Source organism: Lissotriton helveticus, chromosome 4_1 (genome assembly GCF_964261635.1).
Source record: "Lissotriton helveticus chromosome 4_1, aLisHel1.1, whole genome shotgun sequence".
NCBI lineage: Eukaryota > Metazoa > Chordata > Amphibia > Caudata > Salamandridae > Lissotriton > Lissotriton helveticus.
The window spans coordinates 1,901,228,292-1,901,247,278 of record NC_136063.1 but is presented as its reverse complement, the minus strand read 5'-3'; the positions used below and the strand labels follow the sequence as shown (position 1 = coordinate 1,901,247,278).

At 40.5% G+C, this 18,987-nt stretch overlaps 1 protein-coding gene across 2 annotated transcripts in view; it reads right to left on the bottom strand.

Moving 5' to 3' along the window:
- Window positions 1–18,987, bottom strand: part of DOCK11 (dedicator of cytokinesis 11) — a 1,219,508-nt gene that overhangs the window by 703,546 nt on the left and 496,975 nt on the right. For both annotated transcript variants that reach the window (XM_078688544.1, XM_078688546.1), the window contains exons 17-18: window positions 13,374–13,558; window positions 13,217–13,282 (exon numbers count right to left, since the gene is read on the bottom strand). In XM_078688544.1, the coding sequence (XP_078544670.1) occupies window positions 13,217–13,282; window positions 13,374–13,558 (251 nt within the window). The remainder of the gene's footprint in view (window positions 1–13,216; window positions 13,283–13,373; window positions 13,559–18,987) is intronic.

The following is an 18,987-nucleotide window of genomic DNA, read 5'->3' as shown; positions in this document are numbered from 1 at the left end:
AATCAGATCCCTTCAAGCTACCCCCCCAGTTCTTCTGTTGCAACCCCAATGTGATGAATGGGCCTGCGTTTTGGTGAAAAAAATGGCTTATGTTCAAGCCACCATCAACCCAGCTGACATCTCAGAAATCTCTAGGAGGATGGAAAAGGTAGCTGATACTCTGACCCCCTTTTTTCCCCCAACCATTCCAGACAGCTCTCTGGATGGATCATGAGAAAGTACGACCCAGAACTTATCAGGACATGACCAGATGCAGAGATATCCACTCAGCCCAGTTCGCTGAACAAATGTGAACCTTTGGACCTTGGGATATTCACAGAGTTCCTAACTGCTATAATGCTCCCCTTTAGATCCATTACTCCCCAGGCTTCTGGGTAAGCTGGACCCACAAGTGTCAGAACACCTAGCACAGCATTTGAACACCTCTCTTAGGGAAGGGAATGTTCCCAAGGCATGAAAGCACGCCATGGTCAAACTATTGCTGATAAAACCAATCCTATATATCTCCAACTGGGCAACCCAGAGACCTTCTGTCAATACTGACAAAGATCCTGGAAAATCATTTAAATAAGCAGCTCACAATGTTTATTGACTGCAATGTTCTTCTCCATCAGTCCCAATCAGGCTTTAGAGCCAGAGATAGCGCAGATGTAGCCTTACTGGGAGTCTTTTAAAATCTTAAAGCTCAGTTGGAGAGAAGTGGCACTGCTGCTCTGCTTTTATTGGACTTAAGTGCCGCCTTTGACACAGTTAGTCATAACCTCTTGATGCAAAGACTAGAAGAAATTGGGGTGCATGCCACTCCTTTGAGATGGTTTAAGTCCTTTCTGCAGGATCGATCTTTTCAAGTACAAACACTGTTCACTGTTCACTCTTCACTGTTCACCAATCTTTTCAAGTATACGCACTGTTCACAAATATACCCAATATCTGGTGGGGTACATACAGGCTCCACCCTTAGCCCAACTATGCTGAATGTCTATATACATCCTTTGGCTGATATTGTAGAGCTGTGGCCTGACTCACTTCTCATATTCCGAAGACACCCATATTGTTGTCTCGCTGGCAGCCCATGAAAACAAAAATGCAGGTGTCTTAAATAACTGCCTGTCAAAAATGCAGACCTGCATGAATACTAACCACCTCAAATTGAATGGTGACAAGACCGTAATCTTGGTGGTAAGCAATCAACCCCAGCTGTGGGGACTTCATCTGTAGCCTAAGACTCTTGGGACCTACCCCACTCCCGTGCCAGCTGCTAAGAATTTGGATTTCTGCTAAGACAGCAATCTGTCAATGAACACCCTGTACACTAAGATAGCAGCTATCTACTTTGGAATGCTTAGATGGCTGCGAAAGAGTCTGGGTTGCCTTCCATCACAAGCATAAAGAACAGTAATACAGGCTTTGAGCCTCTCTCCGACTGGACAACAGCAGCATTCTGTATCTGGGTGTTACTACTGTATCTGGGTGTTACTAATGGTGTCCTAAAGGGACTGCAACAAACAGAAAAAGCTGCTACTGGGCTGCTTCTATAACCACCTAAATTTACCTCTAAGAGCTAAGCATTTGCATGAGCTCCACTGGCTACCTGTGGAAAAAAGAATTCATTTCAAAGGATTATGTTATATGTACAAACTACTTTGAAACACAGGCCCTCAGTATCTCAGACACTTGGTATCATCCTGCAAACCGCATCGCTCCCTATGGTCTAGCAACTCCAACCTTTCTTCAGTTCTTAGAGTAAGAAGAACCCGCCCAGGAAGCTATGCATTCTTTTACCTAGGGTGCTCACCTAGGGCCCAAACTATGGAAGGCAATGCCAGAGTCACTGAGATCATATCAGTCTCCTTCTATTTTATTAAAACAACTAACACCTGGATAATTTGCGTAAAGGATACCATTATTCTCTGAGTAAGTCCGTGCAGAGGCATAGCGCTGGGAAACCCATTGCAGGTTGCTGTGTACTTTACAAAGCACTACTACTAATACTAATTATAATAATAATAATGACAATTTTCCTACCTACTACCTGGAACACAACCCTCCAAAAAGTCTCCACAGGTCCACAAGTTATGCAACCAATTCCCTACCTGTTCACATTTCGGGCAGTTTCTAGATGTGCCAGGAAACATCCTATTGACTAATTGCAAAGTAATGTACAGCATCAATCCTTTGAAGAAAGTCAACTGATGGAAATTAGCCCCTGTAAGAGTCGAGTAACTAAGAACAAAATATGTTTCCTAATATATTTCCTTTAGTTTTATCCGTGTGATTTTCCCATTTTGATCTTATCTTCTAAACCATGTCATCGGGTCCCAGATACAATACCTTGTACTAGTAACTCAAAGTAGCATTAACTTTATTATCCTGGAACAGCTGTCTAACCCTATTTCTTGAAGATTCAATATTTTCCCCTGATAAATTGGTGGAAATTACCCTTTTTTGGGTATACATATAATATGAGAATGCATATAAAATATCTTTCCCAAGAAAAGGGCGTGGGGCGATTTAAACCTGGTCCCTTCAAAAAAATCCGTTACCTTTATAAAAGATAAATCCGACCATTTCTCTATTGATTCTTCCTTGAGAGTGGGAAAAAAGGCTTTGAAATAATGCAATGGGATTTTTGCACTAATTTGGTGGATTCAATATCTAATATAAAGAGCCAAATGAGGTTTAGTAACTTAAACCTAACTTTTTAAGGGATTTAGCAATGAAGACACACCAATTGTCCTAAGATCAGGAACCCCCAAATTCTTGTACCTGAGTAGAAGAATAGAATTATCAAAAGTATAGGTGGGCATTGAGAAGCAGCATAACTGCAGGATGGTTGATGCCAGACAATAATTCTGGAAATCAGGCAGTCCCCTACCTCCCTCCCTTTTACGCAACTATAACACTTTCAGCTTTGCTCGTGGGGGTTTCTAGGTCCATATGAAGGATGGGATGTCTTCTTCCAAATTTTTTTTAAGAAACTTCCAGCTTACAGCAATGAATAGAAATAGGAACAGGAACAGTGGTAAAATTGACATTTTGATCAGGGCTGACCGCATAATAATTGTTACTGGCAGGTCTACCCATATTTCAAATGAATTCAAGACCTTTCTCATCAAGGGGTTGAAATTATTATAAAAAACTGCCTCTGGTTCCTCAGAATAAAATCCCCCCCAGATAAAAAATTTGGGCCTACTTTATGATTTTCCTTCAACAATAACGGAAGGACATCCTGGTAGGTGTTAAACAACAGACATTTACTTTTTGCTTAATTAATTTTGTAGCCCCTTAGATTCATGAAGGTCCTATACGATTGCACTGCCCTATTGATATTAACTGTAGGAGTAAAACAAGGGCCATATCATTTGCAGATAACTTTATTTAGGTGCCCGTGGGCAGGTGTGATACACTATTTATATCTTGACGGATAGACTGAGCTAGAGGCTCAATAAAAAGGACAAATAAAAAGGGAGAAAGAGGGCAGAGATGGTGGGTACCCCGGTTTCAACTAATTTGACCTGCTGGAGAATTGTTAATTATTAGCTGAGATAATTTGATATAATCATGTATTTATTTATTATTTATCTATTTATTTAAAGAGTTTTTTATAGCGCTGGCTAGATCCGGAGGTATCAGATCACTTTACATGAGAACAAGTTGCACAAAGTTTCATCAGTTACCATAGCATAAAATTAAAACATATACAAATTATCTGGAGCATGAGGGAGAATAGGGGGTGAGGGTTTGAGACAGGAGTGTAGGAAAAAAATAAACAAGGTCAGGTAGGGCTGGAAAGGGGAGTCAGCCACAGGATCTCAGAGGGAGATGGCGGGGGAGGAAAAGGAAACACAGCGGAGAGACGAGGAAAAACAATGTTTAATATCCGGCTGTGGATCACTGAAACAATATCGATGACACAAATATAGAACTACCTAAATATCGAGTAAAAAATATAGAATACAAAAATATCGACTTCCTATCTCCAAACAGGTAAGTACAAAAATATCGAATCAAAAATATTGTTGTAAAAAATATAGATAGTCGAAATATCCATTTTTGTTAAATGCTTTAAAGTAATAAAAAATTAATGAAATAATAAATATAATTAACTTAAACATACTTAACCCCTTCCATGCTCATGACAAGGTCAGCTCGTCATGAGGCACACTGGAGCTGTGCTAATGACGAGCTGACCTTGTCATGAACAATGGGATTATCAATAAATCAGCACCCAGCGGGAATTGCCTTAGCACCAATGTGGTTAAATACCCTTAAAATTAATAAATAATTAATGTAAGTAAAAAAAAACATACAGATTGATTTATTAATACATATAAATATATGAACGTAATATTAATAACAAATATAAAATATTTTTACCGTAGAATAGCGGAAAGAGTAAAAATTACTATTCCCACTCCAGAGAGTGCAACAGTAGAGAAAGCGCTGGATAACGGGAGGGTAAAAATTACTATTCCCACTCCAGTGAGTGCAACAGTAGGGAAAGCGTTGGATAGCGTAGGGGTAAAAATTACTATTCCCACTCCAGAGAATGCAACAGAAGGGAAAGCGTTGGATAGCGTAGGGGTAAAAATTACTATTCCCACTCCAGTAAGTGCAACAGTAGGGAAAGTGTTGGCTATCGTAGGGCTAAAAATTACTATTCCCACTCCAGAGAGTGCAACAGTAGGGAAAGCGTTGGATAGCGTAGGGGTCAAAATGACTATTCCCACTCCAGAGAGTGCAACAGTAGGGAAAGCGTTGGATAGTGTAGGGGTAAAAATTACTATTCCCACTCCAGAGAGTGCAGCAGTAGGGAAAGCATTGGATAGCGGGAGGGTAAAAATTACTATTCCGACTCCAGAGAGTGCAACAGTACGGAAAACATTGTATAGCGTGGGGGTCAAAATTACTATTCCCACTCCAGAGAGTGCAACAGTAGAGAAAGCATTGGATAGCGGGAGGGTAAAAATGACTATTCCCACTCCAGAGAGTGCAACAGTAGGGAAAGCGTTGGATAGCGTAGGGGTAAAAATTACTATTCCCACTCCAGAAAGGGCAACAGTAGGGAAAGCGTTGGATAGCGTAGGGGTCAAAATTACTATTCCCACTCCAGAGAGTGCAACAGTAGGGAAAGCGTTGGATAGCATAGGGGTCAAAATTACTATTCCCACTCCAGAGAATGCAACAGTAGGGAAGGCGTTGGATAGTGGGAGGGTAAAAATGACTATTCCCACTCCAGTGAGTGCAACAGTAGGGAAAGCGTTGGATAGCAAAGGGGTACAAATTACTATTCCCACTCCAGAGAGTGCAACAGTCGGGAAGGCGTTGGATAGTGGGAGGGTAAAAATTACTATTCCCACTCCAGTGAGTACAACAGTAGGGAAATCGTTGGATAGCGTAGGGGTAAAAATTACTATTCCAACTACAGAGAGTGCAACAGTAGGGAAAGCGTTGGGGAAAAAATTACTATTCCCATTCCAGTGGGTGCAACAGTAGGGAAAGAGTAGGATATCGTAGGGGTGAAAATTACTATTCCCACTCCAGTGAGTGCAACAGTAGGGAAAGTAAATACTTCATATATATTAATAAAAAATATATATATATTAATACCAATTAAAAATTAAATAAAAATAATTACACATTTATTATAATATAATAATTAATCGAATGAAAATACAAATACAAATTATTTATTAATAATCATTACCTATTAATACAAATTAATTACCAATTTACCATTAATTAATTAGCAAATGAAAAATAATTAACAATTAATTAAAAATTAATACCAATAAAAAAATTAAAATTTAATTAATAACAATTAAATGACTTCCCAACCTATTCCCCTATACATCCACAACCCACTACAGTAAATAAATTAATAAAATTAACATAATTATCAATTAATCAACTAATAAAAATTAATTACCAATTATAATTTAATTAATTACCAATTAAACATTATTTAACAATTAAATGAAGATAAATACCAATAAATACATTACAACATTTAATCAATTATAATTAAATTACTTCCCACCCTATTCCCCTATAAACCCACAACCCGCTACAGAAAATAAATTAATACAATTAACATAATAATCAATTAATCAATTAATAAAAATGAATTAACACATTATTATTTAATTATTTACCAATTAAAAATTATTCAATAATTAATTCAAGATAAATACCAATAAATAAATTAAAACATTTAATCAATTATAATTAAATTACTTCCCACCCTATTCCCCTATAAACCCACAACCCGCTACAGAATTAAATTACGCAAAAATTAAATACCATAAAATTCATTACTTAAAATAAATTATAAAATAAATATACACTTTTCACACATATACTAACATAAAAAACACTTTAAAAAATGTGATATTATTAAAAAATCGATACATTTTACATCTATATTAAATACTTGGATATTTTGACTTTCTATATTTATGTAAATCGATATTAACTTACTTACCTCAAATTCGATATTTTTGTTGTCTATATTCTGTCCATTCGATATTTTGTCCATTACATTCGATATTTGTGTTGTGTATATTCTGTCCATTCGATATTCTGTCCATTCTATATTTTTAACACGATATTAATGTAATTCTATATTTTTTACCCAATATTTTCACTGTATACCTCCGGCTGTGTAGGTGACGGCCAAGAGGGTGAAACTAAAGTCCATCTCCTCTATAACTGCCAAAATAGCTCCACCTGGTATCGGCCATGTTTCTCGGTCACCTCACAGCCTGCCAACTAACATGGTGCCATAGTGTGACACACAATATCGGCTCCCATCACACGGTCTCCCAGTGAGTAGCCGATATCACATGGTGGTAGGGAAAACAAGCTGAAAAACACTGTAAATAGTGGCTTTTCAGCTCATTTACTGAGGCTTAGAGCTGCCAACGTCCACTACTGGGTGTGAAGACATTCTAGAACATTGGCACCAGCCTCAGCAAGCTTTTCATTTTTTCGGGAGGAGGGTTCTTGGGGCGGGGTGGGGTTCAAAAGTGTCTCGTAGGTTCTCAGCACAAGACCCCACCCCCTTCAAGGCCCCCCGCCCCCTCCTCACATGGTGAGATTATTCTTCAAGTTGGCAGGTATGTAAAATATCTGAATAGATCTTGTAAATCAAGATGGAAGTTGAAACTTCTCCAAAAACACTGAATAAACACCTCCAGTTTACAAGATAGAAGGCAGATGCTATTCAACTAAACATTTACCGCTGGAATAGCATCTGCCGTTCTGATGGGAAAAAGGAAGAAGGAAAAACATAAATTGCCTCCATAACCACCTTTCCCTTTCTTTGCCTGTCAACAAAGGAAAACAGAGAAGCTTGTGCTGAGAGGGGGTAGGATTCTACTTCCTTCACCTAGTGATGGAAAAAAATAGTGCAAGAGAGGGAGTGAGGTTAAAATTTCACAGGTATTGCCTGGTAAAGTTTTAAAAGAGTCTTTTGAAAATAACTGAGAGAAACTGCCTAAAATGCCAAAGGTTTTACATGCACTTCTAAAGAGGCACTTCTGAAATATTCTAGTATTTCATTGTCTTCAGAGTGAACTTGACCCTCCCACTGGTATTTATGTGTTCTCCCCCAAAGAAATCTTTTAAATAAATGGGGCCACGCAGTGTTTTTCACGCAATATATTTTTTAAGAAATAGACTAAAAACAATAGGTTTTACAGCCAATTCAGGCTCTGCATGCAATTTGAAAGGCATCCCATTACCTTCCCAATACAAAGCTACTGCTTGACTTCTACATTCCATTCCTTTCCTTTTCTAATTCTACCTCATCTAAGTAAATTATGTCATTAAATAAGGTTGAAAAATCCACTGGCCAGGGAAAGGATGAGAAAATGAGTTACACAGATGTCAAATCGTCAGCCCTTAGCAGAGACGTCAAAAAGGTCAGGAAGCACAGCTCGGTTATACTAACTTTATAGTCTCATTTATCAAACATTAGTGCTAATTACCAATAATAACCTCATAAATGAAAGAGCACGGAGCACCTTTAGCGACCCCTAGGATTCGGGGAATTAGGATCCAGTTGATACAATACGCTGACGACCTGGTCCTCTTGGACCACACCAAAGTCAACCTTCAAAAAGCTTTAACAGCACTTTCAGAGTATAACACTAAAAATAAGCTGGTTGCAAACGCAATGAAATACAAGATAGTGATCTTTGGACGCCATCCGAAAAAGAAGCTTATGAAATGGAGTTTGGGACCACTAATACTGAACAGTACACAATCGCACAATTATCTCGGAGCCTGGTTCAGTGAAACTGGCCGGTCACAGGCCCACCGCCACAAGCTCCAGCAGAAAGGAAAAATGGTTGCCTACGCCATCTGCAAACTTAATTCCACTGTGGAAAGCCCAACAATTATGGCCATCCAACGAGTCTTGAAGGAAAAATTATTACCTTCCTTTAATCATGCGATACAGGCGTACACAGACAAATTTGCACAGGACCTTGAAAAGATCCACTGCGCAGCATACAAAAAGTTATTTTGTCTTCCAGCATGCACTAGGAACACTTTAATTCGATTGGAATTTAACCTTAATCGACAATCTTTGGAAGAATTGGCAAGTCTGGCAAAATATTTTTATTTAACCACTGTTGCACCAGAGAATTCAATGAAGACTGTTATAAACAAAATATTTCAAAATCCGGGTAATCCATGGTCAACTGGTCTTGCCTCAGCCAAAGACCTCCTGAATCTAGCCATAGAGAACTGGGATCCTAATATATTTAAGTATACCACTATTAAAACATCTATAAAAAAGCAAGTAAGAACATGCTCTTGTAAACTGGACATCGAAACTCTGACAGTTATAGGCTTCCATGAGACTCAAAGTTCTCTTCATACATCATATGGCCTCAAATTACTACTCACACAGCCGGAGGCAGGCCGTACAAAGGATATTTGCAGCCAGACTACACCCGCTCCCTTTAAAATATCTCTACCCTACAGTGAAAGTAAGACCAGCGATCACGGAGTGTCGTCTCTGCTACTATAAGCGTGAATCATTGGCTCACATCTTACTTTGCTGTCCCGCCCTGTTGCCAGTCCGCCAAATACATCTAAGGCCTATTCTCCTCCAACTGGGCACGCGGACGGCAAAGGAGGCCGTCCTTCAGTTATATGCGTTGGACACAGTGAAGCACATGGACAATTTTGCTCAGTTCATCTATCACCTTCGTCGGTATACAGCCTTTACAACGAAACTTTTACAACGCACTACCATTACAACAAAACTTTTACAACGCAAACCATTACAACGCATAGCGCTGGGGGGCGCTCTAGGATAGGGAATAGGTTTAATGTACTATCCAACACCTTCCCTACTATCCACGGGGACTGGAGTTGGAATAGTAAATTAAACTATTCACTATCCAGCGCCCAAAAGCATTATGCGTTGTAAAACTTGCGATGTAAAGGTAGGCATTGTAAAAGTATGCGTTGTAACGTCATACATCCACCTTCGTCAAGCTCTAATAGACAGATCAACCTTGATGCCACATGGAACCCATCGGATGATGGTTCCATGCAGTCTGGCTCCCATTGAAAGTTCGCCTGGCACATTTAAAGGACTAATATTAATTGCATTTTAGAAAAGAAAACACCAAACTGTGGTTTTTAGGAACAAGATGTGTACATATATTATTATATTATTCAATTTTAACTATCTTTTTTATACTGATCATTCTTTTGTATTGGTTTTTATTAATCACACAAATAAAGAGTCATTGTCTTTGTCTATCAATATGTATCCTCAAATTAGCATGAGTAATCACTCAAATTTCAGGTTCAGGTTTTGAGTAAATTAAAACATTTTGTTCCAAAATATCAGCTTTTCATTTTCGGTAAACAAACTTATTTTGTCCATGACCTAGCTTGTTATTTTTCTGAAAATACTCATATTGTTCCATAAATGTCTGCCTTCAATGTTAAATACTAACATATTTGTTCCAAAATATCAACTAGTTACTTTGTTATTTTTTAACTGTTTGTTCCCCAAATGGCCCTTTATATAGAAAAAAACATATATGTGCCAATGTTTTATCATGTTTTTTAAAAAAATAAAACTAACTTTATCCCCACATATTTGCTTGTCATTATGAACATAATTATTATTCTTTCACTTTTAATTAACAAAAATGTACCAATCATTACCCTCGCATCTCCATCATAAGAGATTCATTGCCATCTTATGCTTCGGAACAACATTTACGATTTAAAAAAGCATAGCAAATAAACAGAATGTTTGTCCACATAATAATGCAGTATGACATATAATGCTTGGAGTAGGACCAGTGCTCTCAGGTTACCATCACCACAGGGAGTTCAAGGAGCACTAGAACATTTGCATCCATGCCAGATGCATATGAAATCCATTCATCATATCAATGGGTTCCATTTATATATATCGTATGTACATTTATCTGACATGGATATCCTGAAAAGCTGCCGTCATGGACATTTGTGGGAGACCCATGTGACAAGGTGATACCCACCACTTTACATAAAAACCCAAATAAGTGTATTTAATAAGGCAAGGAAAACTTATAAAGTGGTAGTTCATGAAGCCAAACAAAGGTGGGAAAGGGAAAATTGGGATACTTTGAAAATTGCCCTGGGGGACAGAGATATGAGGATGTTTTGGTGCATTGTAAATTCAGGTTCTTCTACCCCGAAAATAGCAGTTGATCCGAACCTGGACGAAGAGGTTTGGCGGGTGCACTTTGAATCCCTTTATGCTGAGGGAAATAATCTTGAGAGAGATCCAATTGGTTGCTGTTATCCGGAAGGGGATTCTTCTGCAAGCACTGGGGAATTAAATGCTCACCGTGATAAGGGCTTAAGTATATGCATAACCCTAAAGGAAATAGAGGGCGCACTGGCAAAAATAGCACCAGGTAAAGCCCCTGGTTTGGAAAAGATCCCAGGGGACCTATCTAGGATTGAACCAGCCATTTCGACCCCGTATTTCAGGGTTCTTTTTAATGCCATCTTGCAGGGAGCGGAGATTATTGCGATTTTTAAAAAAGGTTCCCCACTCTTACCAACTAATTATAGACCTATTAGGTTAATAGATATCTCCCAAAAATTATTTGCACGTGTCTTGCTAGCCAGGCTACAATCCTGGATGGAAGAAGCAGAGGCACTGTCCTCCCTTCAAGTAGGGTTCAGGGAAAAGCTGTCAACCTTGGACCAAGTACTAAGACTGCAGTTGCTGTATTGGAAGACTGTCTGCTTGGAGGGGGGCAGCTTATACCTAATCTTTGTAGACTTGAGATCTGCATTTGATTTGGTGCCACGGGAAAAACTGCTCCCATACCTATCGAACATGGCGTACGCCAGGGCTACGTGCTTGCGCCTACGTTATTTAGCCTTTATATTAACGAGTTGATTAATGCCCTGCTAACAGCAAAAGACCTAGATGCCCCTAAATTTGCCTCCCGCAGAATTCCAGCAATGATGTTTGCCAATGACACTGTTTTGGTATCTAAATCACGCATGGGGATTCAAAGGGTTTTAGATAAATTTGCGTTATTCTGTAAGGAAAGAGGGTTAGAAATAAACATACAGAAAACCAAATTTATGGCGTTTAATTGTCCAAAAAGTACACGCCCAAACCCTTCCTTAAACGGTAAATCCCTGGAAAGAGTCTCATCTTTTATTTATCTTGTGGGGCCCACATTACTAAGTCGACATTAAAACTAGCCCAATCATCAGGTGGCATCATGAAGGTTTTTAGCAGGTCTAGCAAAAGAGCCGTTATTACGGCATTAGAAATCTATAAGGCACAGGCTTGAGGAGGCGCATTATACGGCGCTGAGCTATGGGGCCATTCTAAACTGGAGACTCTTTCAAAGGTGGAAAACCAATACCTCAGAAAATTGTTCAGACTACCATTGGGCACACCACTAATTCCGTTGTGTATGGACACGGGATTGGTGGCAATTGCAGAAGTGTCAAGCCTTAAACCTCTGATGTATTGGCGTCGTTCGTGGACCACTCAGGAACTATTATCTTATAGGGAGGAATTATCTGAAGTCATGTTGCTACAGGGTCCTGTAAAACTTCCTTGGTTTGCCTATATTAAACTCTTACTAACCAATATGGGCTTGGGTGATTGTTGGACTGAACCTACCCGTGCCTGTCTTGAAACTTCAAGGAAACAAATGAAGGTCCTTTACGAAGAGTTTAGGAAGGTACAACTTCTTTCTTGTTCTTTCTTGTTCCAAAACAGCTTTTTTAGAAATAAAAGATAATTTTTGCTTTGAGGCAGAATTAGATCTCATTAAACCAATGGAGGCAAGAAAGCTTTTTCTCCAATTTAGGTATAGGGTTCTTCCGGTCCGCTGTTTTACAGCGAAGTGGAGCAACCAGCAACTGATACACTGCCCTGCACGTGACTTCCTAGAAGAATCAGTGTTACACGTTTTCTTTAGTTGCCCAGGTTATCACAAAGCAAGGAAACGTTGGTTGGTCCAGATCTGTAGGAACATTGGTAGCAGACATTGTTTAGAGGTGCTTCAGATATTGAAATCCGACCTCAGCATTCCAATTGTTTTCTCAGTTGCTGGATTTTTGTTTTCTATGTAGTGTACTAGACGGGTTCTATTGAAATCATCCAATGAGGTGTAGGATTACCATAGGGATATATATGTGCTCCCCTTGTTTAAGTCTATTGTGTTTACTTACGGACCTGTCTCTTTTTATGAATTTCTTTTTTAGCTAAATTATTTATTTATTTATTGCACTATGCACTTTCCGATACCATTATGTATTTACCGCCTAGCAATATCACCCAAAAATCAATTTTTTTAATCAATGTATTTAGTTGCCAATTTATGCATCCGGGTGTATCGTGTTTTCATAACATTCCAATTGTCAACTGTAGCCTTTGTGCATTTTAACTTATGATTTTAGGAGCTGTACTTTTAAGGTCATATTGACCGAAATAAGGTTTTTTGAATTGAATTGTATTTAAAAAGTTGTTAGAATAAGCCTTCTAGACTGCAGCAGGACCGCAAAGGAGTGCTCCAGTTGCCTCTGATAAACAATTAAAAATTCGGATTATTGCCAATGGGTATTAATTGCCCCGACTTCATGTCTACATGGTGGCTTTATTCATTCGCCCTCAGTGGAATATGTAAGAATAATACTACATAAGTAATGTACGAACCTTTAAAGAGCGAGCCTCGTTCTCATCGGAGTCCCTGAACTCTACACAGACAGCAATGTTTCTTGCCTGGAGGGAAACAACAGAACTTCACGTTACGTGGCAGGTAATCCCGTTACAGTTCATATATTAGATTGCTCCTATTTACAGGTATTCTTACCTTGGCAAATGTTTTTTGGTTGTCGTATTTTAAATGCATAGGATAGACATACAGGTGGTTCTTGTAAACAGTAAATGGGTAGCAATATTTTGTTGCTTCGGGTACAAACTCTTCGACTTCAACTGTGAGTGTTTCTGCATTATTTTCAAAGGGCTTTATTGGCACGTACGAGGATGTTAAAGAATCTGGATATTAAAAAAAAATACATTCATTAATAGGTACTTTGATATGCCACGGTAATACATCATAGTAAAGTGGTTTTAACAGCAGTAGATATGCACGAAGTTGATACTGAAATATGCAGATTTTCTTATTAGTGTGGGGGTTTACAACATTGAAACCTAGTAGACATTCAAGCATATTTACCGGTTAAATAAATGTAGAAATATACTAATTTCAGCTCATTTTTCCACGAAACCCAAAATAAATATGGATAAATACAGATAAAATTAGCAAAAAAGAAATATGGATAAATACAAACGGAAATGTCAAAAAAATAAATACCATAAAACCGGGAGCCCTAACCATAATCAAGGCAACTATAATCAATCTGACTACTGACTTTCACGTTTTTGGTTAAAACACTGATTTTACGCTTTTTGTGCCTTAAGAAACATCAACTATTATTCTTATATTTCAGTTTCAAAAATCATCCAACTCAATTTCCCCTGCTGATTGCTGAATTCAAAGATTAAAGAGATGACAATTTTATTTAAGTATAGTTAATGTCATCAATGAATGGAGAAACCATACTTAAATATCATTTAAACAGGGTAAAAATGCTTTTTCTTGTTCTCATTTAAATTGCTTTGTTCCACTATCCATGCCAATTCCTGTTAGCCTTAGTTTGTTCTCACAGGAGCAGTTACTTCAAGAAGGCACAGATTATTCGAACGAAAGACTACCCACTTGTTACCTCTTCATTTAAGGCAGGATGTTTTGAAGCTTACAGTTCCTCCTAGTACGTAATGACCTTGACCTTGGGCTCCTTGTTATGAAAAATAGCAACAATGCCAAAAACAACAAAGACATCGCTTTGATTGTAAAGCGTATATATAGAGGTTTGCTTCTCTTGAGCATGGTGTCATAAAATAGGAACCCTTAACTGGTTTGTCTTACTGTGTCCTGGGTATGGAGCAGCACCACCTGGTTCTTGGGGTCCTCGACAACCTTGCACCAGCTATATAAATGGGCTTCCAAGATGACTATTTCCTGAGTAAATAGGGCACACTGGTTGGTGCTTGAAGCACAGCACTGCCACCATGGCCAGACATCCATCTGGATTAGGCAGAGGTCTAACTGGGGGCTTGACTAAGCATGGTTCTCCAAAGGAGCACAAGGCACCATCAGTGGGCTTAGGTAAGGTTGCTTTGAGCATAGAGGAGCACCCTAAGCTGATGGCTTACGGTCTGCCCAGATGTTATTACCCAGCCACCCCCTCTGATTTTCTGAAGATCAAGCTAGGGTCTGGTCTTGCTGGTGTAGATGGTACCATGCTCAGACGTCATAGTCCAGCCTTCCAAGTGGAATTTGTAGTGGTCTAACTGGGATCTTGCCCAAATATCACACACCAGATAATGGTAGCACTCCATATTGCCTAGCGTATAGAGGGACACCCCCAGGTTGTGCCTATTGCCATAACAAGCTGCCATGCCGTTGCCATCTATGCAGGCTTCTTGAAGGACTAAATGGGTCTCTTAAAAGCATGACATGTCAGAAGAGCATAGACTCTTTCACAAGCTTTTGAACCTTATCACTGAGTAACGAAGGACCATTCCAGCAAGAACCAGGAGCAATCTCCAGCAACCAAGCACAAGCCATGCATGTGGGCTTAAACTTTTCTTTATTCTCCTGGCCACCTGCTATCATAGCAACAAGTATCTGGAAGATATTCCTTAGCTTTACGATAGAGTGTACAATTAAAAAAATGTGCAACAGCAGCCTCCTTATCTTGCAACTGAAAGAGAGAAGGGTTGCCGAGTTGGAATTGGGAAATCACTCTGATGTGGGGACCATACTGCAGAACAGTGGGTTCTGTTAGACCCAACAATCATATGAAGTCTCAAAGGACTTACAGACCTAAACAGCATGCATGCCATTCTGGCCCAAATTCAGAAATCTGTCTGATGTCTAGACCAACAGAAGAACACAAAACCTGTGCAGAACACACCAAAAAAGAGGCAAAGTGGGGCAGTGTGAGAAGATGGGTTTTAACTTGGGAGAAGGTGACTCCTTCCCCAGTTATACATTGAAAATCCTATTAGGTTCAACATACAAGTTAAGTAAACAGAGCTGGCCTCAACACTTGATAGATATGGCACAGAGCAGACAGGCGTATTAAGTATTTAGATGTACCGAAACAATTAAATAGTCCAAACACAATAAGAATCCCTCAACCAATGTCTAAGAAATAGAGGAATATCTAAGAACAAAAGGCACCAGTATGACTAAAATCCAATAAGGGACGCCAAAGTAATTAAAGTTTAAACTCTTAGGGAAAAAAGCACCAAGAAAAAGTAAAGTGCCAATCAGAAGTCACTGTTCCTGGTTGACTGGAACCTAGAAGTAATTTCTGGCTGGCTGTGATGGAGCGGAGGTCGGATACCCCAAGCAGTTATTCCCTGTCAAAGACGTTAACTTCTGATTTAGTCTTTGAAATGGAAGTTGAACTTGTTCAATGAGGACAGGCTGACAGCTGTATCTGGCAAAGTCCTCTTAAAGTTGAATTGTCATTGGATGTGGTCTGGCTGAAGCAGTTGCTTTTTGTGAGAAAAGTTCCAAGCTGCAAAATTCAAATTTTGCAGGCGCTAATGTCCTCTTGTCTGCCACATAGCCACATACATGTTGTGCATTTGCCTGATCAAGATTTGTACTCTTTAACCTAGAGCCTGATTCAAAGTTTGGTGCATGGTTTACTCCATCACATATGCCTTAATACAAGAGCCATAGGATATAACACAGTTGTAATAAGATTGACAGGATATCTGCTATGTTGGTGATGGTGTAATCCACCCACGATACTTTTAATTAGGCCCTTTGCCTTTTCTATAGAGCTCAAAATCCTCTAGTAGGGCAATGCTAAAGTGGTATCTGACAAAGTCTTCTTGAAACAGTATACCTTGATGCGCCAGAGGTCTTGAAAGTCCACATATTTTTTAATTCCAAACTTTTCAGACTTTCTGGAGCTGTGTGGACTCTGCTAAGGCTCCAAGGACCTCAGATACAGCACATAGGGGCCAGGACTCACTCTAGCAGAGGCCACGAGCAGGGTAAGTCCAAGTCCAATTGCTATTGGCCATGTGGAAACTCCATGAAAAAATCCTCTTCCAGCATCTTGTGTCTCTGTAGCCACACAAGAAGTCAGCCAACCAACCCTTGAAATCCACTTCTCGGTTCTGGGTACAAGTGGAAGAAAGTCCAGCCGCTCAGGCCTCCACACTGGTCACAGACAGCAATTCCAGTAGTCTTCTTTTCTTCCACAGGTCCAGATGTGATCTGAAGAGCTGCAGGTGATCTGACACTTTTGTAAGATGCACTAGCTAGTGAGTTGCTACTCCTGCATATTCCTGAAGCAATGAGAAAACAAGTTTCTAAGGTGCAGCCATTGCTACTTTTGCAGTATATCATGTTGCTTTATGGCAAACTGTCGAACAGTGCACGATTCTCAGGCAAATCCAATATGACAACCAATTCCTTGGAGGCTGTTGGTGTGCCAGCCAGGGGTTTGTGTAGGCAAATGAGCAGTTCATTCCTCTTCAACAACTACACAAGGGGGCACTAGAGGGCGCACGGCAAGATGGCCGCACTGCTGTGAGGCTCTTCCCGGCCGAGCCACAATCCGCCCATTATCTGCTACATCCAGTGATATTTACGCCCGCTGACTACCCGTGTGGCTTCCTGATCCCCGTCTGCGTCCACTGGTGGCGATTGTGGCCCTGGAAACTCACTGAAGGCAGGCTGATGAGTTTATACCAAGCTGACATCACGGCTGTTAGATTTGGGGGTCTCTAGTTGGCACTAGTAGGTACTTGTGACAAATAGGGACCCTTGCCTCTAGTCAGGGTAAGGGTGTACACTCCTAAAATAACCCCTGCTCACCCCCTTGGTAGCTTGGCACGACAGACAGGCTTATTTCAGAGGCAGTGTGTAAAGCATTTGTGACCACATACAGTAACCCAGTGACAACACTACAAATGGACACCACACAAGGTTTATATCACAATAAGTATTCTTTATGTAGATTTGACACAAGACCATAAACGACAAAAATACACAATACTATACTTAAAAATGGTAGTTTTAGCTTAGTTCAGTTCAGTTCTTAAGATGCGACACTTTGCGTCAATGTACCTTACGATGCGTTTCGCTTCCACAAAATACAGAGATGGAAATGCGGCAAAGTTCCGGTGCAAAGAAATAAAGACGTGAAGATCTTCCAGATGCGGCACGCTTCTACGAGGATGCGAGAAATCTCGGTTTGTTGCGTCGACTGCAGCAGCGACACCCTTGTTCAGCAATGCGACGGTAACAGCCTCAGCTACGGCACTCTTCTCCGACTTTGCGAGAGGCTTCCGCACAATGCGACAACTACAGTGCCGACATTCAAGATGCGACGGCAGCAGCTCCGACGGTGGTGCGCTACTCCGGGGGATGTGAGGCGCTTTTCTCGATGCTGTGCAATACGACAGCTACAGCGCCGATATCCACAATGCGACGGCAGCAACAGTGACGGCAACACGCTTCACTTCGTTGCGAGACTCTTCACCTGATGCGGTGCAATACGACAGCTACAGCGCCGCCATCCACGATGCAACGACAGCAGCAGCGACGGCGACATGCTTCTTCCTCGTTAAGTCCCGCTTCCAGCTCCTTGCTACACACGGTCCCTCAGGAGGCCCAAAAACAGCAGCAGGCACTTCCAAAGAACTCTGGGGAGCTGGGGGTTGAAGTCTGTTGCCCCTGAGACTTCAGCAGGAGTCAAGCTCTTTTCCAAGCCCTTGGAGATCCTTCACAAGTTGAAAATAAAGTACATCAAGTTCCTTTCTCCTTCCTTTGGCAGTCAGGCAACCACTGCAGGTCAATCCCCCAAGCAGCCCTTCAGCTTAGGGATAGTCTCTCCTCAGTTTCTTCAGGTTCCTCTCCTCAGCAAAGGTTTCTTCTTGTTGTCCAAAAGTGATCTAATTCCTTGGGATCAGGGTCCCAATATTTATACCCCAAAATCTTTTGTCCTCTGAGGCAGAGGGGCCTTTGCCCAGTCCAAACCAGTTCTGAAGCACTCTGTTTACATGACTCCTGCTTTCCTTTCACAGTGCAGGGCAGAAACATCAGACGCCCCACAGGAGGTGCAGCCAGCATTGTGGAGGGAAAGCACAGCCCTGGCGCACTTTGTTGATAGGATTCCTTCTCTTCTTTCACTGTGCAGGGCAGAGACATCAGCCACACCCCAGGAGATGGAGCCAGCATTGTGGAAGGCAGGCACAGCCCTATTCAAGGTTCAAGTGCAACTCCTCCCTCCCATCTAGATGCAGATCTCTCTATTCACCACTGGGCTGACCCATTCTGTCTCCTGGAATCCCCCAGCACTGTCACTCACAAACTCCAGACAAGGAATACA